This window comes from Neopelma chrysocephalum, unplaced genomic scaffold (genome assembly GCF_003984885.1).
Source record: "Neopelma chrysocephalum unplaced genomic scaffold, ASM398488v2 Primary Assembly neopelma1_98, whole genome shotgun sequence".
Lineage (NCBI taxonomy): Eukaryota > Metazoa > Chordata > Aves > Passeriformes > Pipridae > Neopelma > Neopelma chrysocephalum.
In genome coordinates this window covers 1,368,935-1,383,130 of record NW_020897761.1, presented here as the reverse complement: position 1 = coordinate 1,383,130, position 14,196 = coordinate 1,368,935, and the positions used below count along the sequence as shown (strand labels likewise).

At 47.9% G+C, this 14,196-nt stretch overlaps 1 protein-coding gene across 9 annotated transcripts in view; it reads right to left on the bottom strand.

Moving 5' to 3' along the window:
- Window positions 1-440: 440 nt before the first annotated feature.
- The window catches only part of RASAL2 (RAS protein activator like 2), a 190,092-nt gene continuing 176,336 nt past the window's right edge, over window positions 441-14,196 (bottom strand). For 7 of the 9 annotated variants that reach the window (XM_027694580.1, XM_027694578.1, XM_027694574.1 and 4 more), the window contains 5 exons: window positions 11,495-11,629; window positions 9,916-10,118; window positions 9,377-9,464; window positions 7,367-7,397; window positions 441-5,462 (listed from right to left, as the gene is read on the bottom strand). In XM_027694580.1, coding sequence (XP_027550381.1) covers window positions 5,332-5,462; window positions 7,367-7,397; window positions 9,377-9,464; window positions 9,916-10,118; window positions 11,495-11,629 — 588 coding nt within the window. In that variant the 3' untranslated portion in view covers window positions 441-5,331. The remainder of the gene's footprint in view (window positions 5,463-7,366; window positions 7,398-9,376; window positions 9,465-9,915; window positions 10,119-11,494; window positions 11,630-14,196) is intronic. The other 2 variants (XM_027694575.1, XM_027694577.1) reach the window with 1 other exon arrangement.

Below are 14,196 nucleotides of genomic sequence, written 5' to 3'. Positions count from 1 at the left end.
TGTTAATTAATACAAGGGAACTCTCTTTTCACCACTTATACAAAAAACCCCCACGGCTAAAAGAAGCAGAGAGCAATTCTCCGTGTCTCCACAGCTTGTCGCTCTCTCACTCCACAATGCCAGATACTTCCCAGCTTCGGGAAGCACTGAGGTCACAGGCACAGGGAGGCAGAACTCAGGATGCTGCCCTAGGACCTGTGCTGGACAGCCCAGCACATCACACAACCCACAGCAACAGGAGGAAGGAATTAATCCCGCTGCCCCACTTGGTCCCAGACCCCTTGGATTGTTCAGGCAGCTCCAAGTGGGAGCTGCTCCATCCTAGACATTACATCACACTGTCAGAGTTCCTTCCCCTCCACCCTCTGCACTTAAACACAAGCACAAACTGAGTGCAGGAAGAGCAGAATTTTAAATCAGCGTAAGTTTACCGAGTCCAAACTGTTTAAAGTTAAAGTTTATTTGTATTCTTTGTAGGAATATCAATAAAAGTCCTCAAATGTATCTATATCTGTACATATTACAAGAACCTTCAAAAATTATTCACAGAACAAAAATAAATCTTCTTTAGAACAAACCCAGGCAATGAAATGCAGAAATGGATCTCAGAGACCAAACAGTCCAGTGCTATGAGCATAAAAATACGCCTTGAAAAACAAGTTTATTCCTTTTTAAGGTGTACTTTGTTGAAATAAAAAATAAATTATTTAGAGCTATCACTGTAAAACAGTTCTGTGTAGTAACACTCTTATTAAGGCCCTTGAGACAGAAAGTCTATTTTTACAGGTAGGATTCCTGGCAGGCATGATCTGTAAGGACATGCTCACTCTCCTGGGAGTTAACTTACTGTGGAGAAGCAAACACCTAAAAACATTGGCCTAAATTTAACCCTTTTTCCTCTGGCAGACTCAGCTGGATACCTGTGGCTGACCAAGCCAATCACTGATGGAAATACATTTTGTGGTCCAACCCGGACAGGAATTGTTTTCCAGGAACAACACAGACATTTGTGCAGAACACAAGCAGAATTCACACATACAGGTAAGTATTGCTGACACATCCCACGGGCATGGCTGGACAACTGATGGACTTCAAGTCAAAAGCTGGTGGGCTTAAGCAAGCATTAAAACATGAGATTAATATATCATGGGAAATAAAAACAACCTAAGCCAACCCAAAGCAATTGCAGGTACATAAAATAAACCCCATTTCTCGGAGGATTTATTAGATGGATAAAGAATTTGTTAGTGAATACACCTCATATTCTCTAACAAGAAAATACACACATCCCTTTCCAGGCTCCTGTAGATCCCCTGCCTGAGTTATGCCACTGGAGAGGAACGTGGCAAAATGTGTAGCTGTATGAATCTGTGCTTTTATGCGTAGCTGCCCATTTCTGATACAGCAGGGAAAAAACAGCTGGTAATTCCTGGATGTGAAATCTATTTCCCTTAAAAGAAAAAGGTCTGAATTCCTAGAGTTGCAAAGAACAGGGATTTACAGGATGCTGCCCCTAGGCTGTGCTCCCTCTGTCCTCTTAGTGCCTATCCCATGTCACTCTGGCCACCTCTCACACACTCTGCAGACACCACACACAGTGTGCCACGAGGCCACACACAAGAGGCTGCTCAGCTTCCTGAGCACTCAGAAGCCTGGGTGGCTTTGAGGTTTGGGAAGAATCCTCCTGGAAAGGCATTAACATGGCCAGCACTGACCGAGACGCCAGGATGGGACGACTTTCCTGTTCAGTCTGAGGAATACACGAGTATTCCTTCCTCCTACAGGCTATTCCATTTTTCCTACCCTCCTTCATCTGTTTCCTTGCACAGGATTAGACACAGCCCAGTGCCTTTGCTCAGAGTACAAACCCAAACCCAGCGTCTGTCACGCTCCCCATCACACACATCACACTATTCCTCCCTCGCTGCTGCAGAACCCACTGGCTACGAGTCTAAACCCAAACGTGCTCAGGCCCAGGCAGGGCTCCTGCTCCTGAGCAGACACGTGGTTCAGTGCCACTTGAATTTTTATCAGTCTGGACAAAATAGGAACTGGCATTTTCACATATTGTCAGCTTGAGGCAGCTGAAAATTTCTCTGGAAAGCTGCTCGGTAACAAACTAGGAGAGACAGCTGCCAGGAGCTGAGTGTTTTGTGCTGCAGCTGATCAATTCTAGTCTTGCAGCACTGAGTCTGCAACCCTCACCCCCTCCAGGGTCAGCAGGCAGCGTCTCCTTGAGGGCTGGACTTGGAGGAGAACACTTTGCACCTCAGGGGAGAAACTGGAATAGGAGAGAAACAACCAGCTCAGCAACGAGCTGTGAGGACCACACTGATGGGTCAGACTCTTTCCTACAAGCTTGAGAAACACACAGAAGGTACATTGTTAGAGTGATGTACCACTGAAAAAGGTGATCAGACCTCACCAAAACAAATGGATCTTGGGGCAGGGATCATTTCCCCTCTAAAAATCCGGGCTGGAATGCTGCCCCTATTGCATTTCGCTGCAGAAACCAAAGTGGACACCTCAGAGCCTTCAGCATCAAACCACACAACTCAGCCAGCCCCTCTGCCAGTACCAGGGCACTGGGGAGCACAAGTGAAAGGCATTTCCCCAATTACTGCCAGAGTCACACCCCCAGAATGCCACATCTGCTTCTGCCTCGTTCTATCAGTGCAGATCAGCTGCTCTCACGCCTCAGTCACAGCGCACCCCACTATCTGCACTCTGCAACAAGTCAGCAACACACATGCCCATCCCAAAAGGCTACTTCTGGGAACATGTTTCCCGTGCTGCAGCTGTGCAATTCCAGCACACAGCTGTGGGGAGATGCAGCTCCCACAGAAATACTCCACAAACAGGGGGTTGCAAAGGTTTTGTGTCAAAGAGCCACTCACACGACAGGTTAATACAGACTCGAGAGGCTTCTACGGCTGTGAGACATGAAGGGAGAAGGAAGGAAGGAGGAACTTAAAGGCACAGTTTGTGGACGAAAATATCAGAGGTCAGCAAGGACCTAGAGCTGGAAGACAGTTTGGAAAGTATGGAAAAGTAATCACTGCTGAGCAAATGCAGAGCACAACCCTCGGTGTGTCCGTGCTGACCCCAAACAAGCCAGGGCCGCTCCTCGGCCTTCAGCACCAAGTCACAGCCCAGCAGCCAGAACAGCTTTGATCTCAAAGAACCCAGCACTCAACACCAACCCCAACTGGCTGCAGACTAGTGAGCTCTAGAAGGCCCTGCCAGGATTGATCCACACCCATCCTGCAGTGCAGGACACAGGGTCTCTGCACTGATGCACACAGAACACGCTGGGGTGACAATGGTAACTCAAGTATTGTGACACGAGCATCAGGCACAGCAGTTACACACTGCACCCACCAGCTGCATTAACCACAGAGATCCATTCATTTCCAAAAAAACCCCAAGCAAACCTGACAACCGAATCTGGGTCTTAGTATTGCCAATAATTCATGTGCAAGAAACTGGCTTAGAAACTCCTGCATTTTTCACAACACATCCCACACCCAGGCACCTCTTGAGCTTTTGTCTCCAACTCAAGTATTTTCCAGTTTCCACAACATGTGTGAATGGTTAATCACACTCGTTATCAGTACACTTCTGTAATTCAAAATTTCAATTGCTGCTCCAATAAGTTCATTTACTGTGAGTTTGGGAGGCCAGAAATGCACAGCAAAAACTGGAAGTGAAGATTCACGTGCTATTACATGACTCCAGAATCTGGGGCTTTAAAAAAAAAACACTCTCAGATTAAATATTGTGGCATTTGATGAAATCATGAGAATTGACAATACAAAGCCATTTCCTGTTCACCTGTTACAGGTTGTGAATGTCACTATTTCCCAGGAGAAGGTCACTTTGGAATGATATCCCATTCACACACAGCCCGTAAGCATGCTTCTGTGAAATGCAACTGGAAGGAATTGGAGACAAAAGCTTAGTCAAAACTCCTCAAGGAAAACTGGTGTCTACAGAACTCAAAAAAAAAATCATTCCTTTAAAGTATCCAGAGAACGGAAAATTTCAGTGGAAACGGAAGATCACACCTTTAATTGGAACTAGACTGGCTAAGCAAGTGGCTGAAACACTGAAAATGAGCGAGTGTTAAAATACAGGAATCCTCTAGAAAAAGGGAATTTTGCATATGGAATCTCCTGTGCTGGGCACGGGCACCCTTTGATTAGCCCTTTCTGAGAGCATTAACCTGGTTGTTCCGGATGGAGCGCAGAGGGGGAATTATTCAGGGTGCTGCTGCACAGTGTGTACAGTGGGGACTGGCTAGAAAGTGTTAAAAAAGTATTTACAGGTCTGTAAATTCTCCAAACAGAAAATATAAAACTGCATTAGTAAAAAAAAAAAAGAAAGAATCCTACCAGGAAATCCTGCAGATTCCCTCTGTCTGACGGGAAGCCTGACTGTGCAAATGCAAGGAAACCAGGTTGCTGCTCCCACTTTGTACCTTGTCAAAATCGTCAGAAAGACTATTTTTTTTCTGGAGTCCTATTGAAAGCAGGTACAGGACACAGCAAGAGTCAGTTTTCTTGCTAAAATGTTTGCTATCAAGTTTGCATTCAGTTAAAGACCAGCTGGGGAAGAGGGGAGTGAACCCAGCCGGTGAGTTTTCCCTATGGAATCCATTCCATTCCACTCATGTCCTCCCATCAGCCAGCTGCTGCCTCAGGTACCCCACTGCTCACCCTCACCCACAACACACACAGACACACACACACTCCCCTCTTCCTCCTCCCAGGACTGCAGTGCTTTCAACAAGAGAAAAACATAATAATAATAATAATAATAATAAAAAAAATAGCAATAATTAAAAAAATCTACAGTATTCACCTCCTTTTGGTATTTTACATTGGCATTTTCTGTACACGACCCAAGAGCTCCCTCTATTTACACAGTGATCCGGAAGGACTTGTTCTCGGGAGCCTGGTTCTCCTGGCCCTGAGTGGGGAATCAAAGCCCACCCTTCAGACTCGGTTTTCCAATTTTATTAAACTGAAAAAAAAATGTACAATACTTTATTAAATGTACAATACTATCTTAAAACAATTTTAAATACAATTTCTTTAAATACAATCTTAAAACGACTTTAGAATAATTTTAGAACAATTTTTTTTCTTTTTTTTCCCAAACAGTACAGTTTTTTAAACAATACAATTTCCAATGTACAGAACTATGTACAACCACGACAACGGGGGAAGGGGGGGGTGTGTGTGTGTCTCGAGTCTGCTCCGTCTTTCGGCTCTTCCGCGGAGCGGGTGGGCAGCACCGGGGGCGGGTCAGAAGCTGCTGTTCTTGAATTCACCATTCTCCGTGATGGAAAGCTTGGGGGGGTTCCCATTCCGGACGTGCATGGTGTAGCGCTCCTTCACCTGCGTCAGGGCGCTCATCAGCCGCGTGTTGGCCGAGTCCAGGAACACGATCCGCTTCTCCTGCAACAGACACCCCACAGCGTCAGAGCTCCCCCACGCACCCGGCGGCCTCGGCACCCGGGGAGCGGCCCCCGGGGGGTTCCGGGCGGAGGCAGCTGGGCCAACATTCCCTGGTGAGATGGGCTGCCTGCCCCTTTCTGTTTTCCGGGGGTGCCACGGGCTCCGCTCCGGCCCTCCTGGACTTGTGGCGCGACAGCGAGTCCCGGTTACATCGGTGAATTGGTCCAGCCATGGGGCTCCACCCAGCCAGCGGGATTTTGCCACAGGGGAGCCGGAGTGGGGAGGAGCGTGTTGGTGTTAATAACAACGATAGCCAATTTAAATATTGTTTTTAAAACTGTGTCAGAAAAACAGAAACAGGCAGCAGAAAACAAAAGTGGTGGGGGTTTCGTCTGGCAGAGAAAACAAGTGGTGTCTACCGGCCATCGTCTCTGTATTTTGGATGGAGTGTGCTCAGAGTAAACTCATGGGATGCTTGAAACAAATAAATAACAATAAAAAAAAAGCGGATAACGGCAGCCTGCGGTGACGGTGCAACAGCAACACAGAGAAGCAGCAGCCAAAAGCTAACGCTCAGGGGTTATTGGAGGTGAGGGGGACAGGGCAGAGTGGGTGGGGGGAGATGCCATCGACAGAACACAAAGAACAAACACGGAACACGCTGCTCCTAAACCCATTCCAGCTCAGGGGGACTCCCGGGCTCCACGAATCCGTGTGCCCAGTTAGATTCTCCTTGCACAGAAGGTGCCAGCCTCCACCTTCAGCAGACAGCTCCAGGATGGGGGCTAAATTTATATAACCCATCACCAGTCCCAGCCTGCTGACAGGGGGGTATCTGCAGGGGGATACAGCACTGGAGGGACAAGTCAGAGAGTTGGCGGCACAATCAGAAATGACAATTTTCATCTTCCCTAAAAAAGTATTAATAATAGTGCAGCCACAGAAAGCAGCACTAGAGTCAGCAGAGAGGTAAGTGTGCTCTCCATGCTATCAACTGATTGGCTTTTGTTCTTTGAGAAGGGAAAATGTCTAATTTACTCGACTGAAACAAGCTGTGTGCAGCAACTTTTCCCAGTCCAGCCCACTGAGAAACAAAACGGAGGGAAAAAACGATGCACGGAAGGTACAAACATTGAGGAAGTTCAGACACAGTGCTCAGGAGACCCATGAGCTACCACAGGCCCTTGGGATTCAGATCCCAGCCCATCACTGTGTGGTACAGCACTAATCAGCAATGTTTGCTTTTCTCAGCGGGCTCCCCCACAGGGTTAAATGCTCAGGGGCAAAAACAAGGCAGAATTTAAGTCCTGCTTCTGTTAGGGCCCTGAAGAGACCAAGCTCTGTGTAAATAAACAGAAGAGGAAGCACAAGGCACAAGGCCTGCCCTAGCCCTCACCCTGATCCAGCTGATGGGAGCAGGGAGAACACAGAGCAGGGGAGTTACAGGCCTTTCCTCTCCTGTGCTGAAATGAACCCTGCGGAACACAACTGCCTCAGCAGGAATGTGCTCCTCAGCAAGGCAAAGCTCCCACTCCTAAATTTCACCTGGGATGTATAATTTAGAATGAAAATATCTCTGCCTGAAAATTTTTCTGAAACATTTCTGCAGAATCTTCCCCAAGGGTTCAGAATAAAAGGCTGGTTTGTTTTCTGGCACCGCTGAGCTCTCACTGAGCCGGTCTGCAAAACAGCTGGAAATCTACACTTGGAAAATCCATCTGAAGAGCACGAGCTTGGTGAGTAGAGGCATCTTCTCACTGAAAGGAAAATTAGATCTACCAGGCACATCTCTAACACGCTCGGATCGGGCACAGGGAGCGGGAGGAGCTGGAATGGGTAGGAGGTCAGTGCGCTGGGCCAGGACTGGGTACTGCTCAGCTAGAGAACTGAGTGGGTTTACTTGCCTGTTGGAATTATCTCATCCCCATTTATGACCTGTAATTTAACACAGCGGAGATGTCACTTGCAATAGCAACTGGGCCAGTACTCTTTTGCAGCTCCGCTGCTCCCAGGAGAGAGTTTAGCCAGACCTATCCCCTGCTTGGTCAGAGACCCAGAGCCTGGAACCACCCGAGGTGCTGCTCAGGGTCAGGAGAACAGCTCGTGTCCTGTGCCAGTGCCACTAAGCACAAAATCCCAGGTCATTGCTGCTCCTGGCAGCCTTTAACTCTTCAGCCAGCTGGGTTCCAACTCCACGAATCTCACGTAAAAAACCCCTTTCCTTTTCTAGCCACTGAAGGAATCACAGGCTAAATAAAATCTTCCAAGTACAACTTCAAGGGATTGCTACAGAACCCAGCAAACACCTGGGCTCCTCCGGCGAGTCTGTTCCGAATCTTTCACCGGTTTCCTCCTCTGCTCAGGTACCCAAGAAGGGGCAATGACAACTACACTTCCCCCACGGCCTGGCATGCCCATGACAGTGAAGCAGTTAAGGTTTGCTGGTGACCTTGTTTGTCCAAGAAAAAAAGAGTCAAATTAAAAGAGGAATCATTAATGCTGCTGGTTTGCTCCTGTTTTTTTTTTCACAATTTCCACCTCAGGTGATAAACGCTGCATCATTTTATGATGTGTGATGGAGGATCACCCCCAGCCCTGAGGGTCTGAAGGTCTCACAAGTCAGCAGTGGCCCCTCTGACAGCTGGTGACACTGGGATCAGAGTGGTCCACCTTCCTGGTCCATAACCAACACCGAGGCTGGGAGCTTCCTGGCACGGACAGGTAACAAGGAGAAGGGCAAGTTTCTTACTCAGTCACAATCTCTCAAGTCTTCCCCTCCAAAACTCACTTTTCATGTTTGCTCAGTGCCCCTTCCACCTTCTCAAGGCAGATGAAAAATGTGTCACCCCCTTCAGAACCCAGGCTGCTGTCTGGGTCAGCTGCCATTCCATGTGTGGAACAGTGAGATGCCCTGACCGTGCCTACCTCCAAAAAAACTGCCCAGCACATTCACATCTTAAAAAAAAAAATCTGCTATAAATATGTGTTACCAGGTTTTTAAAAACACAGCTTTTTGCTGCTTTATATTTTCCTCCAGTTCCATGTGACTTCAAACATTTCTAATACCCCGGTGCCACCTTTAAATGTTCAATAGAGGCTCCCCCACCACCACTCTGTGTGGAGGGAAGCAACTTTCTGAAATAACTTGGGTTATTCCTGAAAAAATTATTACGGAAAGTTTCCAGCTGGAACTCCTGAAAAGCCCAGAAGCAGGAAAGAGACCCTCCAAATGCAAATACCACAAATGTAACACGGCAGGCAGATACAAACCAGTCCCAGGTTCTGTTGTGGGATCAGCACAGACACAGAGGAAAAGCTGGAATGACCCCATAGGATACACCCACATGCACTGCCCGCTGGATCCCCTCCCCACAGCTGCCCTGGGGTGACCAGGGCAGGCACTGCAGGTCTGTGGAAAATGGGCATTTCCCCAGGATTACCAGGGATGGCCAACTGTCATGCCACACATGACATTCCCAGAGCAATGCTCTGTTGCAGCATTCTCTTTCCTTGACTCCACTGTCCAAAGCCATGCTTGGAGCTGGCACAGCTGAGATGCATGCACATGGCAGCTGAACTATGCTGGGGTGAGGCACAGCTTTCCCAGAGGTCCCAGGCCCACACTTGGAACAACATCTCCACAATGCATTGCTGTTCCTTTACTCCCTCGGAATCTCACAAAGTAGCAAAGGTTTTGGAGAAGTGATCAGTCCTGGGATTTGTTGCCAGGCTGCCTCAAAGCTCAGGTCAGGCAGGTCTGTATGAATTAAACACCCCAATTCTCTCCCAGAAGGCAGTAAGTGACACCATGGGCCAACCCGGCTTGGGAGATAGGGAACAATGCTGGGGCAGGAGAGAGGGAGAATAAGGGGTTCTACACACGGGTTCTTGGAGATCCCAAGCTCCTTACCTACCTGTGCATCAATGATTTTCTGCTTTGCATCAATGACAGCTTGCATCTCTGCGTGATCCTTTTTCAGCTCCTCTTCAACGGCCATGAGCCTGATGAGCAGAGAGGGACAAATTAGGACAGTTTAATACTATTCCCGAGTGTTTCAGGTACTCTGGCCTGTTGGTCTGACTTCTGTGCTTGTCCTGGCTCTGGCAAGGGAAGCAGGGAAGAATTCTGCTGTTCTCAGGAAAGATTATCTCTCCATCTGACACTCCCAATTGCTTAACCTTGTTATTCTCAGAATGGACACTGCCAAAAATGCAACCGCTCTGACAAACTGATCTCACGTAAGGATTCCAAACAAAGGAAGAAAGATCTGCAATAAGTACAACAGAGACCAGGGTTAACAATTCCTGAACATTTTCCTTTGCTCTCCTGACAATCTCAGGCAAGCTTCCCCACCTGCATCCCCCTTTCTTCGCCTCTAAGACAGGTTGGAGAGAACACATGGCACAGGGGAGCCGCTTGTCCTGCCCACTCCCCAACTTCCCAAAGCCTCACCTGCTGATGATGCTTTTCATCTGGCTGTCCTTCTCCTCCTGCTGCCTGCGCAGTCTCTCCTCGCTGTCCTCCAGCCTAGACTTGTACTCCAGCAGCAGCTTCTGCATCTGCTGCTCCTGCACCAGGAGCCGCCGCTCGTACTCCTCCAGCCGGCGGCTGGACACCCGCAGGCGCTCCTTGAGCTTCGCGATCTCCTGCTCGTACTGCAGGGGGGCAAGGAGGGTTATACTGTGTCACTTTATAAACCAGATGCAAAGGAAAAGAAGAGATCAGATCATTGTAATGCTCTGCTGCTCTTAAGAGGACGTTGGGTTTTTTGGAATGAGAAGTAAGTTGACTGAAGTACAGGAAGTGACAAGCGAACCTGGGGGCAACACAGAGAGGAGCACGGAGGCTCCCACTGGGCATCAAGCTGCTCCCACGCTGCAGGGTGTCACTCTGCAGCACAATTCAAGCAGTCAGAGGGCTCTGACATGGCTCTGACTCGTAACATCTCCTGTTACTCCAGATTTGAGCAGTTCCCAGACAGATGCTGCTAATGGTGCTCAACTGCTCAACTGGCCTGGGGTGCCCAAACCTACAAACCAGACTCACACAGGATGCAAATAATTCACTCATCAGGACCTAAACAGGGCATGAAACCTCAGGTGAAGTCAGAGCAAGCCAGTCACTGTAGACCAGAGCCTGTCAGGTTACTTGGCTGAGGTTTTGCTCTTCTACTTCTTGTCTCTGTGGACAATCACTTCTGCAATAGTGCCATGAATCTCAACATATTCCTTTGTTTTGGGTTCATTCACCTCTCTTAACAATCTTATGTTCCGGTTTCTTTGTCCACTGAATGTTCTTCTCCTCACTCCCTGTCTTCTCAAAATACCCAAACTCTTATACAACTCCATCCCCACAGCAGCATGTGGATGTAACTGTAGTTGGAAAAATGGGATCTACTTCTGAAAAAACATATGCTTTAAAAAAACCAGATCACGAAGATTTCCATGCAGCTCAGAAACATTGCACTACCTGGGTGACAGGCATTTGCCTCAGGGGAAGCCCAAGACAATACTTGACTGCAACTGCTGATGAAGGCTGAGCTGCATTTACCGAGCCCTGTGCAGTCACTGAGTACATCCTAAGCTATCCTCCGTCAGGTTAACAACCCTGATTTTTTTTTTTTTACAGAGTTAATGATCACTAAAACGTTTTGCAAGCAGAGAAGAATGGCAGAATGTTGTAGCTGTAGTGCATAAATAAAAAATAATAAAAACTAATGACTTGAGCAGGATGTAATACACTCGGGCAGCGTGACTCACGATGCACTAGGTGCCAGATACCAGGCTGTGATGTACAAGCTCAGCTCTGTCAGTTTGCTCCCATTTGACATGCTGCAGCCTGTAATCTGTGCTATGGGATGCTGTACTACAGGAATGTGTGGCAGCATGTACAGCAGGAGCTCTGCCAATACAACCCGTGTGCGAACCCGTGACGCTGTGACAGCAGGGCCTGAGAGCCCATCCGAGCTCGGCTGTGGGTGCACAGGACTCGCTGGTACCCCTGAGCTGGCTGCACACAGAATAAAATCTACCTTCTCAGCGTGCTTGACATCATCCAGGCTCTGTGTTGTGTCCTTCTTGGCCTCCTCATACTGCCCGTTGTTGAACACCCAGGCTGCCGTCCTTTCCACCGGCGACAACGTGGCAGAGTCCACAGGCGACTGCACCTGGGGCAGAGACACCTGTAAGCATCCCTTGGAGAAAGTACATACAAACCAGCTCTAAAATTCCTTTGATTTGGAGGAGAAAGATGCCCATGACTCTGTCAGTCTCAAAGGATCCCCAAAACCTCTCCTGCAGGGATACACCATCCTCCCTTGACTCTGGATGTGCAGCAACTACCTGAATCCCTCTAAAACCAATGCACTTCAGAAATTTTTCTTTCTCTCTAAGTTCTTGTTTCCCCAACCTGTTCTCCCCTTTGCCACATTGTCAGTAAGGCCTTCTCACCCTGCCATGTCTCCCACAGAGAAAACAGAGTGACAAAGCTTTGCTCACAGGTAGGAGAGGTTGGTTTCCCTGGAGTGCTGAGGAGCTGAACTTGGGAGCAGCTTCCTTGGCCAGGCTGGGACAGACTACAGTGGAGCATGGGACTGCACAGCTTGGATCTGGGACAGCACAGCAGGACTTGAACATGGCAGGGGGGTGTGACAATGTCATAGCAGTGCTGACTGGGAGAACTGTCCAACCTCTTTGGAGGCTCTCTCTCCTCTTTAAGGGAATCCAAAAAGGGAGCCAAGAAAAAACCCAAGAAACTCTCTGCCTGGCTGGGGAAAACATGGCTTGCTACAAATTCCAAGCGATTTTCATGGACAAAGACGAGTTTATAAGCACAGGAATTAGCATAATTACCCCTGAAAGAGCAACACTGTCTCAAGTTCTTGAGAAATGGAAAAGATCAACTCCTCCCCAACTGCAGCTTCTTTTTGTGCCCAGGCAGCTCTTCAGCTCCCTGCCTGGCCCCATGTTGAACCAAAGTGCAACACGCTCCCTGGCTGGGGGTTCTGAAGTCCCAGTTTCAGCCAGGAGCTCTCCATGAGGGAGGAACAGCTTCTTTAGGAGTCAGGGATCACGTCACCCTCCCGTTGTGCTTCTCCTCCCAGGAGGACAGGGCTGGCAGGTGCTGCATCTGCTGCCACAGCCCAGCTGTCCTGAGCAGCCATGGAAGAAGCCTCAGTAAAGATGAGTGTAAAGGCAAAGGAGAGATGCAGGAATTAGCATAAATCCCTGGATTTAGCAGAGGCCTTTTCCCTAGAAGGAAGTCTTCACAGCAGAAAGGCTAATAGCCCCTTAGGTATAGTGTGGCAGCCTGGCAAAGCTCCTTAATTCAGATTTTTTTTATGGCATTTGCTGTCAGGCAGCCACAGCAAGGGAGACCCTGAACTGTGTGTGGCTCTGCCACCAACAGGCTCTTCCCAAAGGTAAATACTTTGGCTCTGTGAGTATTTGGAGAAATTAGGAGCAGTGATGGATGAGCATTCACTGGAGCTATGGAGGACTGAGAAAGCAGAAATGTGACTACAAAGTAGTCCATGCCCAGCCATGTTCCAGACTGCTGAGCAGCAGCAAACCTGGCCAAACAACCTTGCAAGTTTGGGACAGATTACTTCCAGCAGCCAAACTCTGAAAGCCAACAAAGACTAAGTGGATGGCAAGCACTTCACATGCTAATGGGTTATGAGTTATACTCTACTAAAGGGGAAAAAAGAACCAGCCTGCTAGGATCGTGTATTAATTCCCTTCTTTGCCTCCCTTCCAAAGGAACACACTGACATTTCTGTTCCCACCTACCTCCTAAATGGAAATGGAAGGCAAAAAGTGACCTCTCCCAGCAAACAAAGGGCCCAGCTCTATATTCAGAAACAAATGGGACTTGTAGAGAACAGAGTCCAACAATTATAACGCCCACAAAACATGCCTAGAAAGAACATGCCCAGAAAGAACATGCCCAGCTTCTCTCTTCTCTTTCTCTTTTTTTAAATAAGAACAGAATTCCACAACAAGATTTGCAATTAAAAGCACGCAATGGAATTTGCCTCAAAAAAAAACGTTGGGCACTCAATTTGGCAACACTTTGAGACGTTGTTCATGGGTGTGGGGAAGGAAAGAACAAATTGATTTCTCTGAACAAAGCAGGAGCAAGTACTCTAATGAATCCAGTGGAAACAATTAGTATAGAAAATAGAGTGGGAAAATAAGTGGGTGCACATCCCTTTCAAATTTATCCTTGTTACTGGCCTAAAAATGCCCTACCACCACCACACGAGGCCTAATTGTATTCCATGAACACCTATCCATGCCTCTATACCCAAATGTAAAACACAGGAGGACACAAACATACCCACTTCAAATAATACACAATTGCTTTTTTGGGTGTTACTAACTTGGCCTATTAAAGCTTTGCTTTGTGATTCAGTGTTTCTGGTCTCGTACTTCAGTGAACTTCAGGTATCAAAGTAGTTTTGAAGCCCTGATTGCTCCTGGGTTCCCAGGCATCATTCAGACTTTCTGCCTTTAATTGCAGCATTCAGGAGTTTGCCAAGAACGTTCCACTGACAGGGACAGCAGGAAAACCTCGGGCAGAGGTTGCTCTGCCAGCCTCACCTCACAGCCCAAAGCCTTCCTCCTGCAAAACCTCTGACCTGCACATCGAGTTTTTTACCTTCACTGCAGTGCCAAGCATTTAAACTTCTCTTTAAATTAACTCAGGAAAAGATTTTCCTACACAGCAAAT